Raw genomic sequence first — 26,561 nt, forward strand, 5'->3', positions numbered from 1 at the left:
GGGACAGCTGCCTAATGAACTCAGTTTGGCCCAGCAGACTGACTGTGACCTGGTCCCACTGGGTCCCTGCACTACAGGGAACAGTTGTTACAACATAGAGGGGAATGGAGATGCCAACCTCAAGAACAAGAACATGATGATTGACCTCAGAGGACAAAAGCACGACCAGCTTACATGTCGAGTTGTGCTAGTGACAGGATTGAAGAGAGGGTGTCACATAGTTCCTGCCATAGCCTCACCCTGTACGTACGCAGCTGCCTGTCACTGACAGCTCAGCGAGGGACCTTGTGATTCTCGCTGCTAACATGCCCACAGGAGCATGTTGAGGTCTCACTGAACAACTCTATGGCTTTGGATATCACTCTGCCCTCAGGTACCCACGAGAGCCTAAGGAGTTTGGCAGAGGACAGCATGGGCTTCCTTGCCCTGTGGCACACCCAGCCAAACACGTCCAAGAAAAACTTTGCCAGATACCAACTGCAGTCCTGCTCCACATACGCACCACCACGGGCAAAGAGCACCAAGGCTCCTGCTGCCACCCTGCTTTCAACATCCTGTCTGACCACAAACTGCTCTCAGGGCTGGATGTGAGCAGCACAGTCAGGGTGCAACAGTTCCTACCACCACAGCCCTCATGCAGTGTCTGAAGCAGCGCCACTGACCCCTCAAGACTTGTGGGGCTGCCAGTGCCAAGGCCCTTTCTTAGTAACAGAGTTGGCATCAACAGCGTCTGAGAAACCCTCACCCCCTGATAAAGGCCATCCCACTCATCACAGGAGAAGCCACACGGTGAGGGCCCCAGCCGCTGCAGAGCATGCCATACCCCCCGAGGAGCTAATGTCTTCCCTCTTGCAAAGCCCACGGAGACGGCGGGTCTCTCTGATCCACGGGAGAATGGCCAAAGACACTACATTAAAGCCAAACCAGCTATAGGGAGACTGCACTTTAGTAGCCAGCTGGCAATAAATCCAACACCTCAAAACACATCTTCAGGATGTGTTACTTCAGGCACTTACTAGGAAGTCCACAACTATAAAAGTATATACCTCATCTACCAGATGTACAAATTTCAACACAGGAGCAAAAGAAATATGAAAAAGAAAGGTAACATGACACTTCCAAAAGAACATAAAAACTCCCTTGCAACAGATCCCAAAGAAACTGACAAAGAACTTAAAAGAATGATTATTTAAAAGCTCAATGAGATCCAAGAGGATACAGACAGTTAAATGAATTCGAGAGGCAATGCAGGATATGAATAAGAAATTCAGCAAATAAATAGAGACAATGAAAAAGAATAAAATTTTGAAAATCAAGAGCTCAATACAAGGTGTGATCAAAAATATGGTTAATGTTTAAATTTTTTAAAATGGTAAAAACATATTGCAGTATATGATAGGTTTCCACTCATCTTCCTGAGAACACTCCCCTTTAACTTCTGAAGTAGTTTGGAAGTTCTCTTTTGTGAGCGTATTTTTTAGCTGCCTCCATGCCTTGAGCTGATTAAAATGCTTATAGTAATTTCTGTCAAATCGAAACATGAAAGTGGGTCCTCACGTACTTTAGTCACCAGGTCTCACACCATGAAGCTTCTGTCCCTAAAGTCAACACAAAAGTAAATGAAAAATAAAAGGTAAATGAAATGAAACAAAAAGCAAACATTTTGGGTCCGTTCAGGACACCAACATAGCCTCATCAGCAAAACTAAAGATGCTCAAAATAGAGGACTTCCGAAACTGCTTCAGGAAGTGGCAAGAAAGGCAAAGCAGGGGTTTAACGGCAACTTTAATAATTTTTTAAAATTTAAACATTCACCATACTGTTTGATCATGTCTCATAAATCAAATAAGCAAAAGTTAAAAGCCTTAAAAACATACTAGCAGGCAACCCACTCAGGAACCCTTCTGTGTCTCTTACACAGAAGCTTTCCCTCACCAATAAATACAGCTTTCTTTCCCCAAGAGATAGAGTCTGCTCTTTCAAAAAAATGTACTAGATTTTATAAAAGAAAAAATGTCTGAACTTGAAGACAGGTGTTTGAAGTATCCCAGTGAGAAGAAAGAAGGGTCATGCTTCAACATAATAACAGCTGTGTATGACAGACCTGCACCCTGCATCACGCTAAATGGTGGAAAGCTGGAAGCATTTCCTCTAAGATCAGGAACAAGACAAAGTATCTACTTTCAGTGTTCTTACTCAGTGTAGTACTAAAAGTTTTAACCAGAGCAATTAAGCAAGGAAAAATAACTAAAAGGCACATAAACAGGAAAGATAGCAATTGTCCATTTAAGTGATATGATTATATAAAAAAGCTAATGATGCTGTCATAAATAGATTAATTCAGTAAAGTAGCATGATATAAAATCAACAAGCAAAAATCATTACCTATTCTATACAGTAATAACAAATTTTTTATGAGTAAGAATCATGAAAGCAGTCCCACTTATAATAGCTACAAAAAATAAAATACCTTAGAAGTGTTTTGGATATTGGATTTTCCTCAGATTTTGGAAAATTCTGTGCACCCATACATGTAATACAGTATATTGGAATGAGACCCAAGATAAAACATGAAATTTCATTTATGTTTCATAAATAACTCAGACACATAACCTAAATGGAGTTTTATGCAATATTTTAAGATACTTTTTGTGCATGAAGCAAATTTCATGGTGTGGAATTTAGTGGCATCATGTCAAAGCAGAGCTCAGAAGTTTAGAGATTTTCAAAATTATGATGTGCTGTGTACTTGAACAAACTCCGCAGGATGGATGTAATTATTTTGCACTATAAACATGTACACATAATAAAAATTAAAATAAAATACCTATGGATAAACTTAACCAATGAAAATTTTTAAATGCTAATGAAAGAAATTGAAGAAAATATAAAAAATGGCTGGGGATTTAGCTCAGCGGCATAAGCACCTGTCTTGCAAGCAGGCAGTCATGAGTTCGATCCCTGGTACTGATAAAAAACGAAAAAGACAAAAAGAAAATATAAAAAATACAGAATGTCCATAAATTGGAAGAATATTGTTTAAATGTCCCTACTATCTAGATTCAATGCAGTTCCCATGAGAATACCAATGTTATTCGTCAGAGAACTAGAAAAAAATAATCCTAGAATTTATAGGGAAGCTAAAAGATACTGAATAGCCAAAGCAATCTTGAGCAAAAGAACAAAGCCAGAAGGATCATAATACACGATTTCAAAACATACTGCAGAATCACAGCAATCAATATTGTATGATATTGGCATAACAATGGAAACATAACCAAACGAACAGAAAATAAACCCAAGCTTCTAGAGTCAACTAATTCTTGAAAAAGATGCCAAAAACATACATTAGAAAAAGAACAGCCTTTCCGATAAATGGTGCTAGAAGTCTGAAATCCACATGCATAAGACCGAAACTTGGAACAGTCTAACTGTGTATAATAAATAAGTCAAGATGGATAAAACTGTAGCGTTTCAAGGCATTGGTAAAGGCAATGATTTTCTGAATACAAATCCAAAAGTACAGGAAATGAAAGCAAAAACTGACAAATGAAATTCCATCGATTCAAAAATCTGCACAAAAAAGCAACCATTCAACAGAGAAGTTTGTGGTAACAGACCTGAGACTAGATTTTGGACCTCCTGACTCCTAATAAACATCCCAGAAGCATCTCTCCATTATCAAATCTCTATTACTGCCCTAATCTGAGGTTTATTTCATGATGACATTGACGTTATTATGGTTAATCTCTAGATGTCTCCCCCAAAGTCTCATGTAGTCAGAGGGCTTTTTCAGAGGTAGCTGAATCTAGTGTTATGCTGGGTTTAAGTGTATGCAATTAATAAATCAATCCACTGATTGGGTAGGATTAAGAGTATGAGCTCCACACCTGTCCTAAGGCAGGCAGCCTGCAAACAACGTAAGGCACAGAAAGTCTTGTCCCGCACCTTTCCTTGCTTTTGCTATCTTCCACAACCATAAATGGTTGCCCCTCTAACCACATGCAACCCTGCCTTGGAGTCAGCCAATTTGGACTGAAACCTTGATAAACTGTGAGCTAAATAAGTCTTTCTCCTTTAAATGTGGGTGTCGGGTATTTTGTCTTAGCAATCAGAGAAAAGTAACTAAGACTTGGTACTGGAAAAGTGGCACTGTTACTGTGACATTACCTGGCCATGTGGCTCAAGAGCCTTTGGAACTGGCTTATTGGAAAAAGAAAAATTAAGATAGGTTCAGAGATGTTGGCTGAAAAAGTAAAACTGGAATGCTTTAAGACATACAGTATGGGAGATTTTGGTCAGAGCTCAGAAGACAAGGAAGTTAGTAAAAACCAGGCTCAGTGGGTTTCTGAAGGGAAGAAGTACTGCCTTGGCTGCTGGACTCCGAACAGTGTATGTTATGATTTGGCAGGAAGCTTGTCTGCATTTTGCTCGCATCTAGAGACTTTGTCTGACACTAAGATTAAGGGTGGTGAACTAATAATCTTGAAGGAATTTCAAGGCAGTGTAATGTCGAGGCATGGCATGGCTGCTGTTGGGGGGGGGTGTTAGCCAGATGTACGTTGAGAATCAAGAGTAAAGAGCCCAATAAAATGATTTAAGATATAAATTTGACCGGAAAGAAAACTCCAGTAGTGCTGTGGACTAAAAAGATACAGCAGAGATCTTGATTGCTGAGAAGAAATGGAAGAATAAAAAAAAGACAGTCTAAAGATATAAGAATCAGCAGAATGCCATCCTTTACAGCCTCAACATTGGAAAAGTTAAAGATTGCTTTAAGAAGAGAACCCCAGAGCACCATGTTCCAGAATGGCAGTGGCCTGGGAAGTTGCTACTCCTGATTTGGTTCATGGGCCCTCAGCTCCTACGGCCAAGAAAGAAGGAAGCCCATCGACTGCTCCAGCTGGCAGTAGACCTTGACATCATCTATGTGGTGCTGGTTTTAGGTGCATACAGAATGGAAGAGATATGGAGGTCAGAAAGGCTTCCACCCAGATTTCAGGTGCCCTGGGAGTCAAAGCAGTGTGCCCCTGAGAGGGCACTGTGTGGACCTATGAGGATGAAGCTGAAGGTGCAGTGGAGATTCCAGAAGTTTGGAGAAGCCAGAAGTGTGGGTTGTCTGAGGAAAATTGCAAGAAGGGAGCAGAGCAGGCCCAACAGAAAAGCCATGGGAGCTACAGCCACCGGAAGTGCCATTGGGGTTGGGGCACCAAAGCCCTTTGGAGTTCACAGATTGCCTCAGATGCTGTACAAGAAAGTGCAGGACTTAATGTTTGGCCTGCTGGATTTTGGATTTGCTTTGGTCTCATTCCTTTGTATCCTAGTTTATAAATTTTGCAATGGAAATATCCATTTTGTACTGTCGAATATTGGAAGTGTTTAACTTTCTTTTAATTTTTACAGAGGTTCACAGCTAAGGGTTTGCCTTAAATCTCAGAGGAGATATGGGGCTTGGACTTTTCAGCAATGCTGAAATTGTTAGGACTTTGGCAACTTTTGGAGAGAGACTAACTGCCTTTTGCATAGAGAATATGCATGAGTCTTGGGGGGGAAGGCCAGGGATAGAATATTATGGCTTGTGTCCGGATGTCCCCCTCAAAACCTAATGTGGTCATAGGGCTTTTTCAGAGGTGGCTGACTCTGAGTTGTGTAATGCTGGGATTGAGTATGTATAATTAGTAAATCAGCCCACTGGTTTGGCATAGTTCTGGCTAGGATTAAGAGTGTGAGTGCTAAACCCATCCTAGGGCAAGTAGCCTGTACCCAATATAAAGGACAGAAGCTGGGCATGGTGGCACACACCTGTAATCCCAGCACTCAGGAAACTGAGGCAGGGGTATTGTTGCAAATTCAAGACTAGCCAGGACTACAAAGTGAGCTCAAGGCAAGCCTAAACTGCATCATGAGACCCTGTTTCAAAGACAAAAAAATACATTTATATGTACATATAAATATACATGTAAATATGTAATATTTACATGTACATAGTTACATATATATATACATACATATATGAAAGAAAGCAATCTTGTTCCTCCCACCTTTCCTTGCTTTTGTTGTCTTCCACCACCATGAACAGTTGCCCCTCTGCCATGTGCCACCCTGCCTTGGAGCCAGCTGACTATGGACTGAAACCTCTACAAGTTGAGTTCAATAAACCTTTTCTCCTTTAACTTTCGATGTTGTGTATTTTGTCTCAGCAATGAAAGAAAAGGGACTAAGACAATGGTGATGTTGATCACCCAGACCACAGAATTCTGTTACAGCCCAACTCCTGGAAATCACTTGGAAAAGTCAAGGGCAAACCTTATCTCTCAGCCTCTTTGGTACATCCTTGCCTCTCTTCGGTCTGCTTTTGACACAGAACTAGAATCAATCTTTTAAATGAAAATCAGATCTGTTCCAAATCTGATGGCTCCTCATTTCACTCAGAGTAAAAACAAAAGAACCAGTGCCCTTCACCATGAGGCTTCTGCCTTGGGATCTGCCAACCATGTGCTGAATCTCCTGACACTATAAACTAAATCATACCTTTCCCCCTTTAAATTGTGGCTCTTGGATATTAGGTTCCAGCAACCAGAAAGCTGGCTAACAACATCCCCTGCTACAAATGCAAGCTACCCAAGAGCAGAGAGAGTGATTGGTTTTGTTTCCTGTTGTAGCCAGATTCTTAACTTAAGCTGTTTACTGTATTAATAAGTAAATACATTTATACGGATCCAGACATTATGTGCTGAAGTATCATGATCTGCTAGAGCTAACTCTAAAACAGGTAAGAGAAAGCACCATAATGTTTGGCATGTGACAAGCATATAATAAGAATTTTACATACATACATACATTATTGCATTAAATCTTCCCTTTTCCCTTTTAAGGGAAACAGTATTTTTTATTCCTAATTAATAGGTGAAAAAAATGGAGGCTTGCATGTTCAAAACTTGTTTAAATCAGAGACAACTGTGAAGCTGAATGTTAGTCACCTGCTAATCACTGTCAGTGAAGAGTTCTCCCTTATTTTAAAAGTAGAAGCATACACTGTATTCTTAGGTCCGCATTTTGGCTAAATAGATCCAAGAATACTCAAAGGAAGTAAGAGCAAGGCTATTAACTCTGTCGTCACACTCCCTACAGTATATTAAGAAAAACAAAGATCTTCTCCTTTTCACCAATATGGAACATTTCCTGAAAAGCATCCTTGCTTCAGAACAACAAATTCTAGGAGTAGCAAGAGACCAGTTTGGAAGTGAAGACAAGGTAAGACACCTGGATGAATGACTCTCAGTCTTAAGATTATACTTCATTGTATGCCTTGAAATTGATTGGTGTGTGTTTGGAGCCATGTTTATAATTAAACGTAACAGCAGAAAAAAAGTGGAGATAACTGGTGGTATGAATAAGTTATATCATCAGTACTTTAAGAACCTTCACAGTACCCACAGACGGTGGCTCTTAGATCTCTGAATTAAAAGCGCCCAAGAGATAATAAAGTTCATCCCTTCTCCGTGGGGTAGGTAAAATATTAATGATAGAAAGAAGAAACTGAGGCTCATATTTGCCCCCATTTACCTAACTAGAAAACCCAAAGCGGCCAGCATGTGCGTCCACCGCCATCTCGTTCACAGCTTCCATTATCCCGTAGTAGCACCTACTGCTTATTTACAAAAGATTATGTTTAATCATAGATATTCAAAATCTTGTATCTTTAAAAGCTAATAGATGCTTCCTTCCAAGCCACCAACACCTATATGTTGTAACATTGGCAAGCGTTGGAATATTAGCAAAGAGTAAGCCCTCAAAGTCTTTCTTTTCCTCATACAGCATGGTGAACCGTCTTAAACACTGAGATCAAGATCAGAAATTGGCACCCAAAAGAAATAACTGAGCCAAGATCAAGATCAGAAATTGGAACCCAAAAGAAATAACTGAGCACTGACTCTGGTCCTGGCCTCTAGTCCACTTCACTCAAAATCACCACCATGGATAGGATTAAAAACTAGTTTTCAAACTTTATTAAAGAATAACATATGTAGCCGGGCATGGTGGTGCACGCCTGTAATCCCAAAACTTGGGAGATTGGGGCAGGAGGATCTTTGTGAGTTTGAGACCAGCATGGGCTACGAAGTGAGCTCAAGGCCAGCCTGAACTGCGTAATGAGACCCTGTCTCAAAAAGACAAAAAACAAAACACATTTTTAAAAGTGAGCAAATTATAAGTGTTCACCAAACTGAATTTTCCAATGTGTTCAATCCCATATAATCAAAATCAAGGAAAACACAGCTTCCAGAAGAACTCTGACTTCAAACATCACTGTTTTTGTTTATTCAATGAACAGAATTACAATCATAAAACATGTCTGGCCTCTTTTGCTCAATGTTGTGAGATTAATCCATATTGGTGCATGTGTGATTTGATTTTCTGCCACAGTGTGCTCCATTGGGTGGTTATATCACAATTCACTTATTTATTCTACTGTTGATACAGATGTGGATATTTTCTTCAGGTGTTTTCTAGCATGGGACTATTACACTTAGTTTTGCACATCTTCTGGTGACCATGTAGAATCAATCACACCTAGTTAGATATGTACTTAGGACTAGAAATTCTGGGTTTTAGGGCCTGACTATAATAACTTTAGTAGCTACTATCAACTAGAATTCCAAAGTGATTGTATAATTGCACAGTATCCTAAGTAAGAAAAAGGGTTCCTGGCTGCTTCTTATCTGCATCAACACTTTAAAATATACAAGTATAAAATAGTATTCATTCTTCTGGGTATGTAGTGTATTGCTTGATTTTAATTTGCGTTTCCTGGTGACAAGTGAAACTTAGCATCAGTCATATTTGTACACCATTTGAATATCTTCCTTTCTAAACTGACTATTCCAGTGTTTTATTCTATTGAATTGCCTGTCTTGTTATTGATTCTTCAGAATAACCGTTTTTCCTCACTTTGAGATTTAATAAAAATAGCCACATAATCTTCCTTTTTCTATTTTATTTTTAGATCTAGAAACAAAGTGGTGGTCTCACTTTAGCCTGCATGATTAAAAGGTTAAATTTATCAATACATGGGATGAAGCTAAAATAATGACTTACAAATGCCTATTCATGTATAAATATTTTATAGCTTTGGCTATATATGTGACTTTTAGGAGCTAACTTTTGGAAGAGAAGATAAAGAATCTGGTGACTGGAGGAGATTACTAGACCCCATATTTTATTAAAATATCCATTAAAATTATAACTTTCTGACAATGTAAAATGTCTGTAATCAACCTAACCTTATCTAAAACTATGACTGAATCAGATGAAGTAGATGGATATTATTTGAGGCTCTAGAATGACAGTACTTAAAATATGTGCAAGCCATGTGAGACATACAAAGTTTTCTTTTGGCTGGGGATTTAGCTCAGTGGCATAAGCGCCTGCCTGGCAAGTGTGAGGTGTTGAGTTCAATCCCCGGTCCTAAAAAAAATAATTTCCTTTGGAGGTCCCACTTGGAATATTTAAAATGAATAAGAAGTCATCTGAAACTGACATTTTGGGAGTGAGTTTAACATGAAATTAATGAAAAACAAATCCAAACACAAATGCCAAGTCAAAAATCTTCTTAGGTTATAATTCCAGGGCCTGCCACTCAAGCTTCTCATATGCTAATCAACTCTTTATTGTGCTAATGTAAATATGAGAAAGATATTTATTCTTTAAATATAACAACTGCTAATAAGTTTCCTAACCAATGGAAGAAAGGAAGGCTAGTAAAGAAACATTATTTGGGTACAAACTTTTGGGTAACTAATGAATAATAACTATAGAGTGAATTCAGTATTCCTATTCCTCCTAATCACTTTGCAGGTCTTTTGTCACCATTAAGAGACACCCATACATAGCCAAGAATTTAGCTCAATATCCAACCAATCATGTCACTGATGGCCAAAAAGAGAAAACAGGTTAAAAATAAAATCACTTGAGATAACACTACAAGATTTGCGACTAAGGCTTAGCAAAGATTTTTAAATCAAGCCATAAACAACATCTGCTTACAATCAACTCACCACATTTAACTCCTCCATTTCTCCCACCTTACAAAGGACACTGAATTCTAATTTCTTTGTGGGTCACTAAGTTCAGTTCAATTTAAATAGTTACACAAGGTCTGCCAAAAAATGAATACACACGTCAGGAAAAGAAAAATGGTATGATATATTTTCAATAGATGGTGTTACCTTTGTATCAGGGACCTCGAGGATGTTGTATATTACAGAAAACCACTACACTGCTCGCCCTTAGAGAAGAAATTGAAAATGTATGTGTGGCAATCTCGGTGACCAAGGTCACCCAAGCAGCAGTTCACAGTACTAATAAGTGTCTGGAGGTTAATGGCCACCACTTTGAGCACCATTTGTAATGGCAGAGGCCAAAGGTAACATGTATGAATCTCATGATGTCTCAAAAAATTCAGTTACAATAATTTTACACGTTATTCTTTTCCTGAATTGTGTATACATTTTTTTTTTGGTGGACTCTTCAACACCAGGCAAAGTACCAAGCATGGTTAGCCTTAAAAATCACCGCATTAGTTACCTTTTCAATTAAAAGTACCCACTGCTTTCATGGCACAATACCAGTAAGATGGTAGCTGCCCCAAGAGTTAGTTATGAGATAGTTCTTCTACCGTTTCCTCCATGAACTGGAAGTTCTTAGAGGAAGCACACCTCAAACCAATGCATAAAAACCATATAAACTGAAAGACAAATACTCTGAGGTCTTCATTTAATTTCATTAATATTGGGTGTGCATCTTCAAGAATTTTTAGTTGCTCACATAAATTATGAAATATTTCCCAGAAAGCAAAAGTTAATTCACCAGACTACATAGACTGCGTAGGCCAAGAGCCCAGGGCATCTGGGAGAGGGAGCAAAGAAAAATACAGAAATTAGAGCTCTCTCTTCTACACTCTCTGTTCTTGGCTGAACAAAGCATCTACCAGAACACAATCCTATTAATTCCCTGGCTGGCTCTTTGGGCCCTCCATCTAATTTTCATTAATGCACTAACAACTGCAAGCTTTTAGTAAGTACGTGCTTCCTAAAGGCAGCACTACAAGTCCAACGCAAAGATCATGTTCTCCTCCCACTGCACTATAAGTATTTACCGCTGAATAAATCAATAGCAAGTTTCTTTATAAATATTTAAGACAGTATTATGGACTTACCTTGCATGCAAACCACTGTACATATACAACCTACTGACCACAAAAAGGGCAAGAAAACCCCAATGGATAGAGAAATCACATTTTACCAACTATTTACAAAAAGGGTCCTTTCACAAAAATTTAAATGAAGAATCATTTTTAATTTCAAAAGTGGTACATGGCTTCCACACACTCTTTCCTAGTCCTCCTGCAAAGTTACAACTAAAATCCTTGATCATTATATATACAACAGAATTAGACCCCCAGGTAGCCTTTCCAGCACTTGGTCCTATTGATAACCATAAGCAGAAAAAAAAAAAAAAGAAAGAACTTCAATCTAAGTCTCACATCTCATACAAAAATTTTTAAAACTTTAAAAAACTAATTTTAAAAATTAACTTAAAAATGGATGGAACTTAAGTATAACATATAAAACTTTAGTGGGGAACAATCTTCAGGATCTGGGGCCAGATAAACTCAATACCAAGTCAGAAAAAAACAGTAATGAATTGGACTTCAAAATTAAAACTTTTGGTCTATGGTTCTATTAGGAGGATAGATAAGATACAAATGGAAGAAAATATTTTCAAACCATACATCTAACACATGACTAGTATACTATATAGACATATAAAGAACTCAAAACTCAATTAAAAACAATACAATTATAAAATGACCTAAAAATATACAGAGGATATACAGGTGCCCCCAAAAAAGCCATCAGGGACATGAATATTAAAAACCCACAACGAGATATCAAAACCTCCAACCAGCTACAACCCATTTGAGCAGCAATTCACACTCTAGTATTACCTTTGTGAGATGTGGGAAGCCACTTTTAGAATAAGAAGATCCTTTTAAGAAGCCTGAAAGGAAAGAGTTGCCTGCAACCCTTTCCCCAACACTCCAAGCAGTACAGTGTGGCTAGACAACCCCTCCCACTTGGGGGACATAAAAAGAAGTAAGTCCCGACCTTAGGCATGCAATCCAGCACTGAGCTCACCACGGTGGAAACCAGTACCGAGCAGCACTCCAAATCACCTTCCCAGTGGACCAGTACTAGCCAACCGACAGAGCCTGCTCTTCCACTCCCCCCTCAAACCCTGGAAGTGCTGCCTAGAAAAAGATTCCACCTGATGGGGAATGAAGCTGGAAGGTGAGCGCAGTACTCGACAGTGAAGAGCAAAGATAATTGCAACGGCCTTACAAAAAAGGAAGCTAAGCCGCTGCAACGACAGTTCGGACTCTGGAGATTAACCAGGAAACAAGGACTTCAGCCATAGCAAGTAAGCTGGAGGTTCCTGCTATCCCTATTCACAGCACAAACAAACGCCTGAGCTATTCACCACTGCAAGACCCTTTCAGCCTTTTACAGGGCCGAGCCCAGTTTACAGGGCTGCTGAATTTTCACATCATCAAATTGCCCCCAGAAAAAGAGCTCAACCCACGCTGAGACCATCTTCATGCAGGTTCTTGCCGCGTGAAGCCAATTTGAGGCCTCACCCACCCCGTAACCTGTGAGGCAGCATGGTGGCAGCCCCCCAGAGCTCCAGAAACCCAGCCCTGTAAACCAGTTAGGTGGCCCTGCCTACTTTTCTATCACCCCAGGAAGAATGTGACCAGCCAACATTCAGCAGCTTATCCTTTAGAGATCCCCAGAAGAGTCAGGAGGACCCACTCTTCTACTGCTCCAGGAGGAGCCAGCGGGCCCAGCCTACAGGACATACACTTGGCTGCATAACACAGCTACCCTGAGCAACTCAAGCCAGAGAAGATAAGCTGTCCTGCCCACCTACCCATGGCCCTAGGGAGGCTGGCTTTCTGAGTGATGTGGCCCACTGAGCACGAAAACTGCCAACCTGCCCACTCACCCTCCTGTGGCCCCAGGAAGCTGTTGAATAGCTCATTCTCAGAAACCTAGCCCTGTGCACATTCCCAGCCCCAGAAAGAAGCTTGGCAGACCTCCCTGAATGTCCCATGAAGCTGTATGCAGAAGTCAGACACTGAGAGGTGCCCTATCCGGACACTAGTATAGCATAGCTCCCTGTGGCCCTCGGTCAATGACATCCCTCACCAAGCATGCTCCTGAATCATAGCCACCTGGGCTTACTAAAAACATAAGAGACAGGGGCTGAGGATTTAGCTCAGTGGCATAAGCACCTGCCTTGCAAGCAGGCAGTTGTGAGTTCGATCCCTGGTATCGATAAAAAGGAAAAGGACAAAAAAAAAAAAAATAAGAGACAAAGATCACTATATAAAACAGTGATCCATATACATATATAGAAAGATACATGAATATCCAATGTGATATATCCATATGTAGATATATATGCTCTAATGAATATATACATATGTATATAGTATATATTCATTCCAATACTGGTATAACCAATAGGTAAATTCTAGTCCAATAATAGGAGCTTCAATACTCCACTTTCATCAATGAATAGGTCATCCAGACTACTCCAACAAATGACTAACAAAGAAACATTGGAATTAGTTATACGACAGATCAAATAAGACCTTACATATATTTATAGAACATTTAACCCAACAGATATAAAATTCTTCTCACCAGCATATAGAAAATTCTCCATAGACCACATATTATGCCACATAAGTCTCAGCAAAAAAATTTGGCTTTTTGAGACAAAAGTCTTGCAAGGTACAAGCAAAGTCTTGAACTCATTTTGTAGCCCAAGCTGGTCTCAAACTTGTATCAATCCTCCTGCCTCAGTTGCCCAAGTGCTGGGATTATAGGCTTGCACTACCAAATCCAGTTTAGCATATTAAAAAAAGAAATCAAAGCATGTATATTCACTGATCACAATAAAATAAAGCTAGAAAATAAGAGATTTTACTACACACCTATCAGAATTGCTAACGTGAAAATAGTAACACAAGAGGCTGGCAAGGAGTAGAGAAACTGGTTCAATCATATGCTGCTGACAGAAATGTAAAAGGGAACATCTACTCTAAAATATTCAGCCTGTTCCTTAAAGTAGGCATGAAACTACCAAATGGTCTGTTAATCATGTGCTTAGGCATTTATCCCAGAGAAATAACTTATGCTCACCCATTATACACACAAATGTTTACAGCAAGTAGATTCATAATATCCAGAAACAGTCCAGTTGTTCAAAAGGTAAGTGATTAAACAAACTTTGCTATATCCATACAATAACAAATAATCTACTGACACATGCTGCCATAAATAAAAGGTTGGGACAACAAGCAAGTTTTTTATAAATTTAAGATGAAAGGGAATGAGGATATAGCTCCGTGGTACAAAACTTCTCTAGCATGTGCCAGGCCTTCCTCCCAGTTAGGGTGGTGTGGTTTGAAAACAATCAGAACTAATAGATACATTAAAGACAGAAAAAAAGGATCACGCATGAATACAGTTGGTATCCATGGAAAGAAAGGATTCAAAGATGATAGTACTAAACCTTACTCAGAAAGATAAATTTACAGATCTGAAATGCACAGTGTTTCAAGAGAAAATGATACAGAATTATCAACTATATTTTAAGTGTAGAGAATGAATTTTTCACACTAACTGTCTTGGTTACTTTTTCTCATTGTTGAAACAAAATATCTGATGCCCACAGTGAAGCAAGAAAGGGTTTATTTAGCTTACAGTTTTAGAGGTTTCAGTCCATACTCAGCTGGCTCCAAGGCGGGGTGGAATAGCTGAAGGGCAGCCCTTTCGTGGTGACTGCAAGCAACGAGAGCAAAAGGACAAAAAAGGAAACACACCTCCTTCCGGCTCCCCACCCCTGAGTGCTGCACCCACTCACACCACTAATTCCAGCACTAGACAATGAACCAATAACAAATGCTAGATTCAGCCGCTTCCATGACTGCATGAGGCCCGGGCGCCATCTGAACATAAACCATGACACTAGCAAAACCTAAAAAAGTAAATGCACATTGCGTGTCAGAGAGTTCAAGAAATCAAACTGGCCACTGATCTTTCCACATAGCAACACAAAACGCCAGAAAGATCAGTGTGGTACATATGACATGAAAAGGCAAAGAAAACATGGCCTAAAGTTGTCTCTTAAATGAATTCACAGAATTTAACTCCTATAAGCTATTTGTGGAAAAGTTTATTAATAAAATCCAGCTAACCAAAGATAAAACAAAACACACCTCACATATTGATGAGCATTTAATCCATTTAAATATAGAACTATAAACAAAGTCTACACAGTTTTAGGACAGAACATAAGGTCTAAAATTTGACATCTAAAATTTGACATTAAAAACAACATGGGACAAAGAATTAAGCATGTTAATTTCTATAGTTGGCATAGCAACAAATATTCAATATGTATAAAGTAGAGAGGGAGTTTGAGGACTGTCCCAGCTTCCTAATGTTTTTCTTTTTCAATTTTAGAGAAAACTTTAAAAAGTTTTGTGGTGGAAAATTAGTACCACTTTAATATTTTTTCTAAGATCAAATAAAATTAAATTCAAATAATACCTAATGCCTCCAGTATGGGATTCTTATCAAACTGCTTGTCTTTATATTCATTTTTACATCTATACATATATACAAAGAACAGAAAGATGGTCACCATCAATGTTAATAATGATCAGCTCTAGCTGGATGGTAGGTATTTTTATTTTCTTAGTGGCATGTTTTACTGGTTAGCTTGAATTCTTTATAAGAAGCATCTATCATTTTTATAAAATAAACCATATTATTAAATCCCACAAATTTTTAAATACATAAAGAAAGGAATTTTGTATCTTAAAAGAATAATTCTTAAGCTCTTACTGAATTTGTGAAACAGAACAGTTACAGCAAGAAACAAAGTTGATACCCAAACACTGTATTATGGGATCACTCTTCCCCAAGTGAAAGTCTGCTTTTAAAACAATTGCTAAGAGCACAAACTTTTAAACCTTCCTAGCAACCATCAATACAGTATTAAAAACACAGTTTATTTAAATTGTTACTCTTCATAATTCATTGAATTTTACCTCAGGTTACTATCTTCACTCTACTACCTTCCTGGGCACATTAAGTGTTAACATAAAATTTCATTAAATAAATTAAATGAGGATTAAAAGTACAGCTAAAACAGAGCCTTAATCTGTGTAAAGGGATTTTTTTTCTACTTCATGGACCACTCAAGAGCCTCTGACTCGTTTTCATTTTGGAAAGACAAAGCCTGTCCTCGAAGCTCTCCCCACTGCCACTTGGCACTGCATTATCGGCTTGAGCTGATCCAGTGATACCTGTCCATACGGTGCCCAGCGGCAGGCCGGTAGCACTTGGGGTTCCTACGCGCAGCCTGAGAAGCAGTTCGGTTTGCTGGGACTCCTACACGGCCGTCGGCCACACTCTTTCGGCGGGGGAAGTGGGGCCAGGATGGGTAGGGCTGTTTCTGAATTTCAGCCTAGAGGAGATGGAAATGAAAGAGATAATCATCTTTGGAAATTCTGTCAGAATTGAATATACTTTAAGCTTAAATACAATCACTTCATACATTTTAACAAAACAAATTCCTTAATCCAACTAAAAATTTTTAAAACACACACATTCAAATTTGTTCATATTCTAGAAATCTCCACCACCCCATCCCTCCCGATCCAGCCACCACAATCCAAAATTACCTAATCATGGTTCCCTGGGCCACGACCCAGAAAAATCTCTGTAAACATTCCAGATAGTTTGATACAGATGTTTTACAGATCACACATTAAGGAGATTCTGTCATAAAAGAACTTTGTTGACTAAATCCCTGACCCCTAGAGAAGAAATCTAAGTCTAAAAATAAGGGCAAATATTTTACTACATAGACTTAAGCTGCTATTAAATAAAATTACATAGAAACTATTATATATATTTATATACATACATACATATAGTTTAGAAAACTACAAAGGAAACAATTGCCAGTAATATAACATGCATTAAAATACTCTGACCTATTAGGACTTTAAAGACTGGGTAAGGAAGAAAAAATCCGTAAAGCATTAAGTATCTAAAACATTTCAGCAAGTGGAGCTTTTCTGAATATTTGATATTAATATATTTATATTTTATATATACCATTTTTATCTCTTAAATGATGATAGTCAATCTTACAAAAAATGATAAAACAGACATTTAAATGGAGCTAGTGAGACTACAAAAATATTTGGTCACATATCAAAAACGAATAAAATGTGCAAAACTCATTCGATGTCTGTGTATCAAACTTCAAGAAATAATTGTATAGCAATGTCTGAACTTTAAGTCAGTGATTTTTTTAAAATAAAATAACTGTGGGAACAACTAAAATGTCAATAATACTAAATTATAAAGGAGTCAACTGACCATTAAAATGTTAAAATTTTTAACTAATTTGACATTTTAATATATAAATACTTAAAAGATACAAATATACAAAGTATTAACAGAGATTCTAAATCAGTGATTTTCAAACTGTGGGTCATGAAATCACTTTGAGTGTAGTTGAAAGTTCTGGAGCATGCTTCTATGAAACTCACTTGTATAAATATGCATATCCTTCAATAGGTTATAATTTTTTTAAAGTCTCCAAGAAAAACCACTTCAGTGGCAAGATTATGTAGTCTTTTGCTCTTTTCTGAATATTCCAAAATTTCTATAAATGACATGCAATTTTTTATTGGTAAAAATGAAAATTTAAAAATTTAAAAACTCAGAATTTCAGTGGAAGGAAGCCTGTTTTCAAATATTATATGAAGAAAAAGGAAAACAAAATCATAGATTCTAAGAATTCAGCCATGGAAATATAATATTTAGGAGTTGGAGGCACAGAAAAATTTTTGCCAAAATACTAACATTGTAGGGTATTTTTTTTTCAGTACCAGGGACCAAACTCATGACCATATGCCTGCCAGGTGGGCGCTTATGCCACTGAGTATTTACTTGTATATTCATTCTTTCCACGTTTTGTTTGTTTACACTAGGCAAACCTCTTTTAGACTTCAAACAGAAGAAGAAACTACAGGAACTGGAGCACACCGGACCTGATAGACGCTCTTGGGATTGCTGACTTTAGGGATGATCCGATACGCCACGCTCCCACTCTCTTCATCAGAGGACACGTCAGAGGAGTCGTCTAGGGAAGCTCTACTAGCAGCAAAACTTATTTGCTGAGTTAATTCCCATTCCTCCCATCTGCCTTTAAAAGAAGCAACCAGAAATGGATGTTTCTTTTCACCATACCTAAACAGGAAAAGAAACTGTTCATTATAGAAATTCAACTTTCCACAAATTCTATCTCTAAACATCTCTGGAGACAACTTTTTTTGGTTTTGTTTTTGTCTTTTTGAGACACAGTTACACTATGCAATTCAGGTTGGTCTTGAACTCACTCTGTAACCCAGGCTGGCCTTGACTGGAAATGGTCCCCCTGCCTCAGCCTCCCGAGTGCTGGAATTAAAGACATGAGCCACCACACTCAGTTTCACAACTAACTTTCAAAAGTTATTTTTAAATGGATGGAGCTAAATGAACAAAGTGAAGGATATGATGACCTTTAGCTATTATACTGTAAAGCTATCTTGGTTAATTGCTCAAGAAAATGACAAAGACCAGCTTCTTTCAGCTCAACAAAGGACTAAATTGCCCTCCCTGTATGTAAGTCTTGCTCTTTCCTGATGCAGAAGGTCCAAGTCTACAATTTGGAAAAAAAAGAAAAAAAAAGAAAAAAAAATCACACTGCAAGTATTCTGCAAAGGGTTTGCACTGCCCACCCCATCGCCCCATGAAAATAGAAGTTTGCATCTAAAACCTTAACAAGGCAGTAGAAGTGCTCTCACTACTCCAGGAACATCATCTTTAACAAAGGTAGAGACCTGGCTAAAATAAACTTGTTTCCAGGGCTCACAGAGCACACAAACCAGGAGAATACTCACCTGCAGCACACTTGAAAGGGATCCACCCATATGGTCATCTCTCTTGGAAGTCCCAGGTGACAATAATTCACTTTACTCTCAGCACAAGCCCTTTTCAGAATGGGGTCATTATTCTGATTGTTTATTCGGATACACCTTGAGGAAAGGGCAGGAAAGGGAAGGTAAGTGGCATGAGAGCAGGCACTCTGGCAAGAAAAAGAATCACACTGCGGGTGCCCTGCTCATACACACAGCTCCCACCGTCCCCTCCCCAGCCTCCACCGCTGCAGACAGGAGTAAAACACCAAGTTCCCACTCCGCGACTCTCAGTGGTGAAGCACTAAATCACGTGGCTGCTCACTGGCTATCCCTGGGTCTCTTTCACAGTAAACACACGTTAGAAATTGGACAATCGACCTTGTACACTGGAGCTCACTCTGCAGTATTCATCGTGCTGCCAGCTACCACATCTTTCTTTCAAGCCCATGTTCAAACAAATCAATGAGTTCATAGAACATTCACAACTTGTCGACAAGCAACTCGTCTGGTTTTCCTGACAGGGGAACTTCCCCACATCACACACCAGTACTCACCTGAAGGCCTGCCCTTTCGAAGGGCAACTGGGGTGCCAGTGGCCTCGGTATGTTTCAAATAAGATTTTCATTAGCTTGTCTGCAAAGTCTTCTATTTGCCGTGTGTTCAGCTTTTCGTGTTTTTTCACCAGTCTTGTGACAAAGAAAACTGTAGCTGCAATTTCATCTCTCATGATTCAACAACAATCTATTACGAGTCCTGAAACAATGTGACTTGTTATCAGTACATGACTGCCATTTGGAAATGTTACATCCCCAAAGTGTTAAAAATAATTTTCTAGAAAAAAAAAAAACCTTGGTGAACTCATAAGCAGATCAACATTCACCAATCAGCAAAACAGCTAATATCAAATTCAACTTTGTTTTACACTTGTTCAAAGGAAAAATCTTTAAAACACTTAAACAACCGAAATATTATATAAAATATTAATTTTAAAACACCAACTTAATAAAAGTTAACAAAATATTATTTCACAGTATTATGAAATATTAAGTTTAAAAAGACCCTAATATAGGACGGTAAATGACATGAAGTGCCACTTAAAAAAAATATTTACAAATTGTAAAACTTTCCAAGAGACAGCAGCTTTAAAATGTGGCTTACGAAGTTCAACACTTTAAGATTAGTCAAGCAAATATTAAACTTACCAGCAAAAATCTGCCTAGCCCCAACAAAAAGTGGGCCAGAGTTAAAAGACCACAGCACTGATACAACTCTCACTCACACCCACCTTCTGAGTAGCAGGTTGCTGTGTTTATAAGCTTGGGCCTAAAAATCTGATTGGTAACTCACCTTACACAGGTGCCCTCTGTTAAGATGATCATTTTGCTTTTTCCATCGGATTGTGACTTAGCAAATGCAGAGTAAGTCATTTAAAGTGCTTAAAGATTTTCATGCTGGATTGTACTGTCTATTTTGCTATTAAAATCAAATTTTTATGACAAAGGGTAAGAATAAACCACTCTCCCTCTGATCCTAATATCCTAATTTCAGCTCTAATTCGATCGACATATTAAAGAATTTTGTCATGGATCTTTTATAAAACTAAAGAGAACTGTCTTTGAGCAGTCGTTATGTTAACTGCACACATTTTTACTAAAACGTTTATTTGTAGAATAAACGAGAGATCTTAATCTCTTTAGTTCTCAAAGGATAAGTCAATAACTGCCTGCTTTGGGATCACTAGGTTGCTTATAAAAATGCAGCTTCTTGAACTTTATCCTAGACTTGCTGGAAAAACTCTAATAGGCAAAACATTGGAGTCAGCCTTTAACAAGTTCCCCAGATGTACCCAGACCTACTAAAAAGTTTTAAGAATCACTACACCTGATATACAACAATCTTTAACACCTATGATTAGTGGTCACTCTTATGTCCTCATAAATAATTCACCTTACAAGGAAACCACTTTATTCCTGAAATGCTCCAAACATAGTACCAATCAGGTCTTCCTATCTCCACAGAGCCAAGTTTACTGCTTTGATTTTCTGCATACTCAGCCTGGTTTTTACTTCTAGAACTACAGATTATATCTATTCCTCCACTTTATGATGATGTTTCAAATGCTAGCTACTCAGCCTCCCACGTCTTCTCTCTCTTCTGTAGACAGATGAGGTATGGATGAGCTTCAGGTATATCTTTAAGACTCCAGCACCAGACTTGCATGTAAGGCCCAAGAGTGCCCACCACTGAGGACTAGCATAGGGATCTGGCACCTCCCTTTCTCTGCATGTTGTATTCCAGGGCGGCCTCGGGGGCCTTCAGCTCACATCACACCACTCTCACACTGGGCTTCAAGTACCATTGTTCTCACTGATGCCGCTGTTTTGTCACATCGTTCCCTTCCTGCACACTACAACTTTCAAGAACCTGGGCTCTGGCTGCAGATGGACGTGATGGAAGTTGCAGCTTTACAGCTCACTGTCTGTTTCATCTTCCACAACCTGCTGAATCGCCCTCTTAGAAACGTCCCGTCTCTGGCTTACAGTGAGAGGTACAACAGCGACCTCATAGGGTTGCTATCAAGATTACAACAGATTATTAAAGTACCTGGTTTTTATTTGTACAGCAAGGCAATACTGCAGGGTAGTTAAAATTCAACTATAAAATCTCCATTATAGGAACAAATCCTAGTCTTCTAGCTTGCTATAGACTTAGGGAAGTTTTCCAACCTCTCTAATCCTCAAGAGCTGCATTTGAAAAAGCAGGACATGATCCATGTTCGCTAAGGGTTTGGAGCTAACTGTTCTCTTGGATCCCAGCTTAATCTACTGTGCGACCTTAGCAAGTTATTTAACCTCTGTCCCTCAGTCTCCTCATGTAGATAAGGATTGTGACAACAATGCCTACATTGTAGGGATATTGCAACAATTAAGTGTAAAGTGCCCAAAACGGAATCTGGTACTCAGTAAGTGCACTGTAGATGTTAGATGTTATTCCAACAGCTACTACTAACTACTGGCTTGTGAAGGTCTCATCAGACTAAATTATAAAATTATATAAAGCACTTAATACAGTTGTGGGATAAGAGTTTCAAGTGTCCTTTCTCATTAGCAAACAAATACAGAATTTATGTATCTCCTATTATTATGTCATTTCTTTTTGTCTTTTTTGTCTTTTTCGTTTCTAACGTTATGTGATTTAAATGAAGTATAAAACACCCACATTCTTGTGGGAGACTTACGGGAAAATTAAGTTCTAACAGGCCTCTTCTGTGAGCACTAGAGAGAAAGGCAATGTCATTGTATGCTGACACATTCAGGGAAAATTAATACGCTGAGACCCTGTTGTTTACTTGGATATGTACCATGGATGAGGGGAGACAGATGAATCCTGTTTTACTGTGATTGCAGGTGCCCATGTCTGGGTGAATTAAGCCAAGGTGCACCAATCGCCTTGTCAAAGGGAAACAAGAGCCCCTTGACTCCACACTTTTAACCTATTCTGTGTTGCCCCTTGGTCAGGTATGAGCGCATAGGTTGGCTCCTGACACATACTGGGGCTCTACCTATCATATTTCATTATGTTAATTTTTTTTTCTTTTTGCAGTGTGGGGACTGAAGCTAAGGACTTATGCATTTTAGGCAAGCACTCTAACATGAGCTCCATCCTCAGCCTGCTGCACTAAAGTTAGATCATTGCTACAGTAAGTCAAGACTTGCGATCCCGATTCTATCATTTGATAAGCTATCTTTTTGATTCCCGTCATCTTTATATTTGGTAAGAATATGAGCCCTACCTGTGCCCTCCAACAAGCAGTGAAGAAATAAGTTGCAGAGAATAAATATCAAACCAAGTGCTGTGATAGAATTTTAGCAGTTCTCTTCAGATTAGTATTCCTTCCATTTTGTACAATTAATTCTCCTATCATATTTTGGAAAGCTAGTCAACAGTGAAGATTTCACCAGTCATCCTGCAAAATCTCTAGGCAGTACAGTATTCCTTTGATATACCCTATCACGAAAGAAGGAGGCAGTTTAAACTGACATTCCTTGTTCCTTAGGAGTTTCTGCTGGTCCAAGCACCCCAACTTCCACAGTATTCAGAAACTGGTAGAATATTTAAGAATTTTGCCTCATTTGAGGCCAACATTATAGGTCTATAAGCACCTATTCCCTTTTTAAAATAAACATGATACTATGTAACTGTATCTAATCTTTCACTTTATTTTAGTAGAACATCATTGATAAAATAATGCAGTATCACTATTCACCTAACTTGATCAAGAGGTGGACTTAAAAAGAAAATATGACAAGGTTTCTAATTGAATGCAGTGGAATGAATTAATATCTACCATATGAATTTCCTCAGGTTTCTGTAAGACCACACCTTGATCTTAAAAAGTTACTAAAACAAAAAGTTGCTTAAGAATATTAAATTTGAAAAATGCATAGTTTTGATCTATGAACAGGTCAAAATTTATACATAGAATAATATACGAATCTGGTATTTATAGCCATTATTATTCTAATGTTTATCAATAAGCTTCATATTCTAAGAGTAGAAATTAAAACCACTTTTGTTTCAGAAAACTAGTATCAGTCAAAATTCACATATTAATCTAGTAAAACTACCACTACGCCTACAGACAGCACTGATTGATTTCATAGATTTCAAACTCAGTGTTCACACTTAGAGTCCGAACCCGGTAAATTTTGTGTTCCTCACTATAATCTGTTTCCATAAAACAAAGTCAGGAAGCATCAGTTGTATGTCCACTTCTTCTACAATCATGAGCAAATTAGTTCATCTGCTCCTTGGTTTAGTAACTGTCTCAATTTAGCTATTCTGACTTCTTCAGGAAAAGTAAAGGTACAATAAGATATCTAACGTGAAATGCATAACATGAAGATATATAAAATCAGTTTTACTCAGGACGTTAAAATGAATAGAAAACCAAAATGTTAATCATTAGAATCTACTGTTTCAATCTACTAACAAGATGAAAATAATACCTAGTGGCAACCATACATACAAAACACACTCTCAAATGAAGAAATACAAACAGCAAGTAAATACATGGAAAAATGTTTATCAACATTGGTCATTTGAGACATGCAAATTAATACAACACTGAGATTCAACCTCACCCCAGAAAGAACAGCTGTCATCAAAAAATCATCTCGTAACAAATGATGGCAGGGTTGTGGGGATAAAGAACCGTTCTTCACTGCTGGTTGGGGTGTAGACTGGTGTAACCACTGTGGATGTCAGTGTGGTGATTCCTCATAAAACTAGGATTAGATGTCCCATTTCCTCACCTATTTCCTGTCTAGATATTTTTCCAGAAGAATTAAAAACATCATACCACAGCGATATATGTGCACCCAAGTTTACAGCATCATAATTGTAATAGCTATATCTTGGAAACAACTCAAAATCCCATCAACCAAGGAATGGATTAAAAAGATGTGGTATTTTTGTATAACAGAGTACTATAAAGAAGGATAAATGAGACTTTTATAGGTAAATGAATGCAGCTAGAGAGCATACTCATAAGTGAAATAAATCACACTTGCACATGTAAACATCATTTTGTCTCCCTAATGTTAAGAAACTGAAAGAGTAAATAAGATCCAAAAGATGCAATAGATATTGTGAAAGGGAAAGAAACTGCTCCAAAGCAAAGAATAACTGGGATAGGGGAAAGCAGGAAGGGAAAAAACAGGAATATATACAAGATAGCTAAGGTAACTGTGCTACTCATTCTGTTAGTTCAAAGGAAGGAACAGCTGGTGCTTTATTGTTTGATCAACTTTGCATGCCTACACCTGTAATCTGAGTAACTAGTGTGAAGACAACAATATGCAACATAATAACCATTATTAATTTCCTAACGTCTTGCTTTGAAAGTCTGTACTTTTTTAATTCTTTGAAATAAAAAATCTTAAAAATAAAAGACGAAATATATCAAGTAACTATAAAAAGCATTCAAATATATTCTAAAGATAGAGCTGCAAAGATTTATTATTCTAAAGTCATTCGGTAACCTAACTGCTTACTAATACAGCATTACTATCTTAAAACAACTATGAGTATATAATAGAAACAAATATAATATAGTAGGGTAAGGCAAATACATATTTTATGAACTAAGACTTTCAATACAAAGAAATAGGATAAAAATGTAAAACCCAAGAAATTAACTTAAAATCTGTTAATGTTAAACTTGAAGTAGAAATATTAATATCAATTTATGAGGTTCCCCCCCCACCAAAAAAATGTATTTTAGTTCTGTCCACTACAAAGGCCAAGAATCAACAAGCACACCTAATACTCATTTTGTAATCTCTAACTACCATTCCCCACTTAAAAAAAAAACTACTTAGAAACATTACTGATATCAGCTGTAATTCAGGTAGTATATTACAGGAGCCTGGAATGTCTATTCCAGAAAGAAGGAAACTATTAAAAAATATTACTGGGTCACGGCAAAAGACACAAGAGCCAATATGAAGAGCTTCTCTCAACTAAAGTAAGTCAATTTAAACATTCTAGTAGGTTCCTCCTTCAGAACCAACATAACCATCCACAACTGCTAAAAATATGAGACTCTGATGGTTCATAGTTGCATCTCTCAGGAATGCTGGCCTCAAAAACTGTTCACCTGAAGTTATTCCCCTCTTTCGAGGACTGTCTGCAATCATTGAAGACTAATGCCTTACAAAATTGGGCACCTGTGATTCCACTTGAACTAACCCGAAAGGCCCGTACCATCTAACTTCCGGTAACATAAGCCACGGTCTCCACTGTAACTTTATTAGCTGTCCAGTTCTACCTCTTCACTTCCTTTTAAGTGTATCTCTCAAGAACCCTCCTCCACAGACATTCTAGAGGCCACCCTCATCTCAGAGTACATTTTAAGGAACCGGAGATAGTTGAAACCAGGAATGTTCTAAGGAAGTAGACTCTAAATTGGATTTTTTGGACCTGGATTACACACTTGCTGGCTGAAATAAACATTTCACTAGTAGTGGTAATAAAGTATCGCTATAGCTTCTGGCAGGCTGTAATGGTGTGATTATCAAAACTTTCAGCAGAATGAAGAGGGGGAATACAGATATTAGGCCCTTCCCTAGACACTGTAATATCTTCATGCTTGAGAAGCATGAGAAAGGACTACTGAAATGCAGGGCTTTAATATCTAAGAAAGACAATTTAAGATTTAATTAAGGTTAATTCATTCTGATTCAGTAAGTACTTAAATGTCTACTCTAGGTCCAGAACATATGAAATCAAGTAAAAGTGAGAGTGAGACTTTAATAATTTCCTGCCTCTAAATATCTTACTTATTTCAGGTGTCCATGATATGTTTCTCATTCTCTCACTCCATGCAGGGGATCCCAAATTACATTTCGGAATTACCTGGGATTCCACCTGTTAGAAATACTGA

The 26,561-nt window shown here is 38.1% G+C and overlaps 1 protein-coding gene across 4 annotated transcripts in view; it reads right to left on the reverse strand.

Annotated features, from left to right (window-relative positions):
- Window positions 1-26,561, reverse strand: part of Btg4 (BTG anti-proliferation factor 4) — a 163,860-nt gene that overhangs the window by 46,117 nt on the left and 91,182 nt on the right. For 3 of the 4 annotated variants that reach the window (XM_023566234.2, XM_063255737.1, XM_063255739.1), the window contains 4 exons: window positions 19,669-19,867; window positions 19,097-19,231; window positions 18,206-18,404; window positions 16,445-16,605 (listed from right to left, as the gene is read on the reverse strand). In XM_023566234.2, coding sequence (XP_023422002.2) covers window positions 16,445-16,605; window positions 18,206-18,404; window positions 19,097-19,231; window positions 19,669-19,841 — 668 coding nt within the window. In that variant the 5' untranslated portion in view covers window positions 19,842-19,867. Of the gene's footprint in view, window positions 1-16,444; window positions 16,606-18,205; window positions 18,405-19,096; window positions 19,232-19,668; window positions 19,868-20,316; window positions 20,421-26,561 lie in introns of those variants that run through there. The other variant, XM_063255738.1, reaches the window with a different exon arrangement.

The sequence above is a fragment of the Cavia porcellus genome, unplaced genomic scaffold (genome assembly GCF_034190915.1).
Source record: "Cavia porcellus strain 051 isolate PalLab524CR breed Dunkin Hartley unplaced genomic scaffold, mCavPor4.1 scaffold_9, whole genome shotgun sequence".
NCBI classification, from domain to species: Eukaryota; Metazoa; Chordata; class Mammalia; order Rodentia; family Caviidae; genus Cavia; species Cavia porcellus.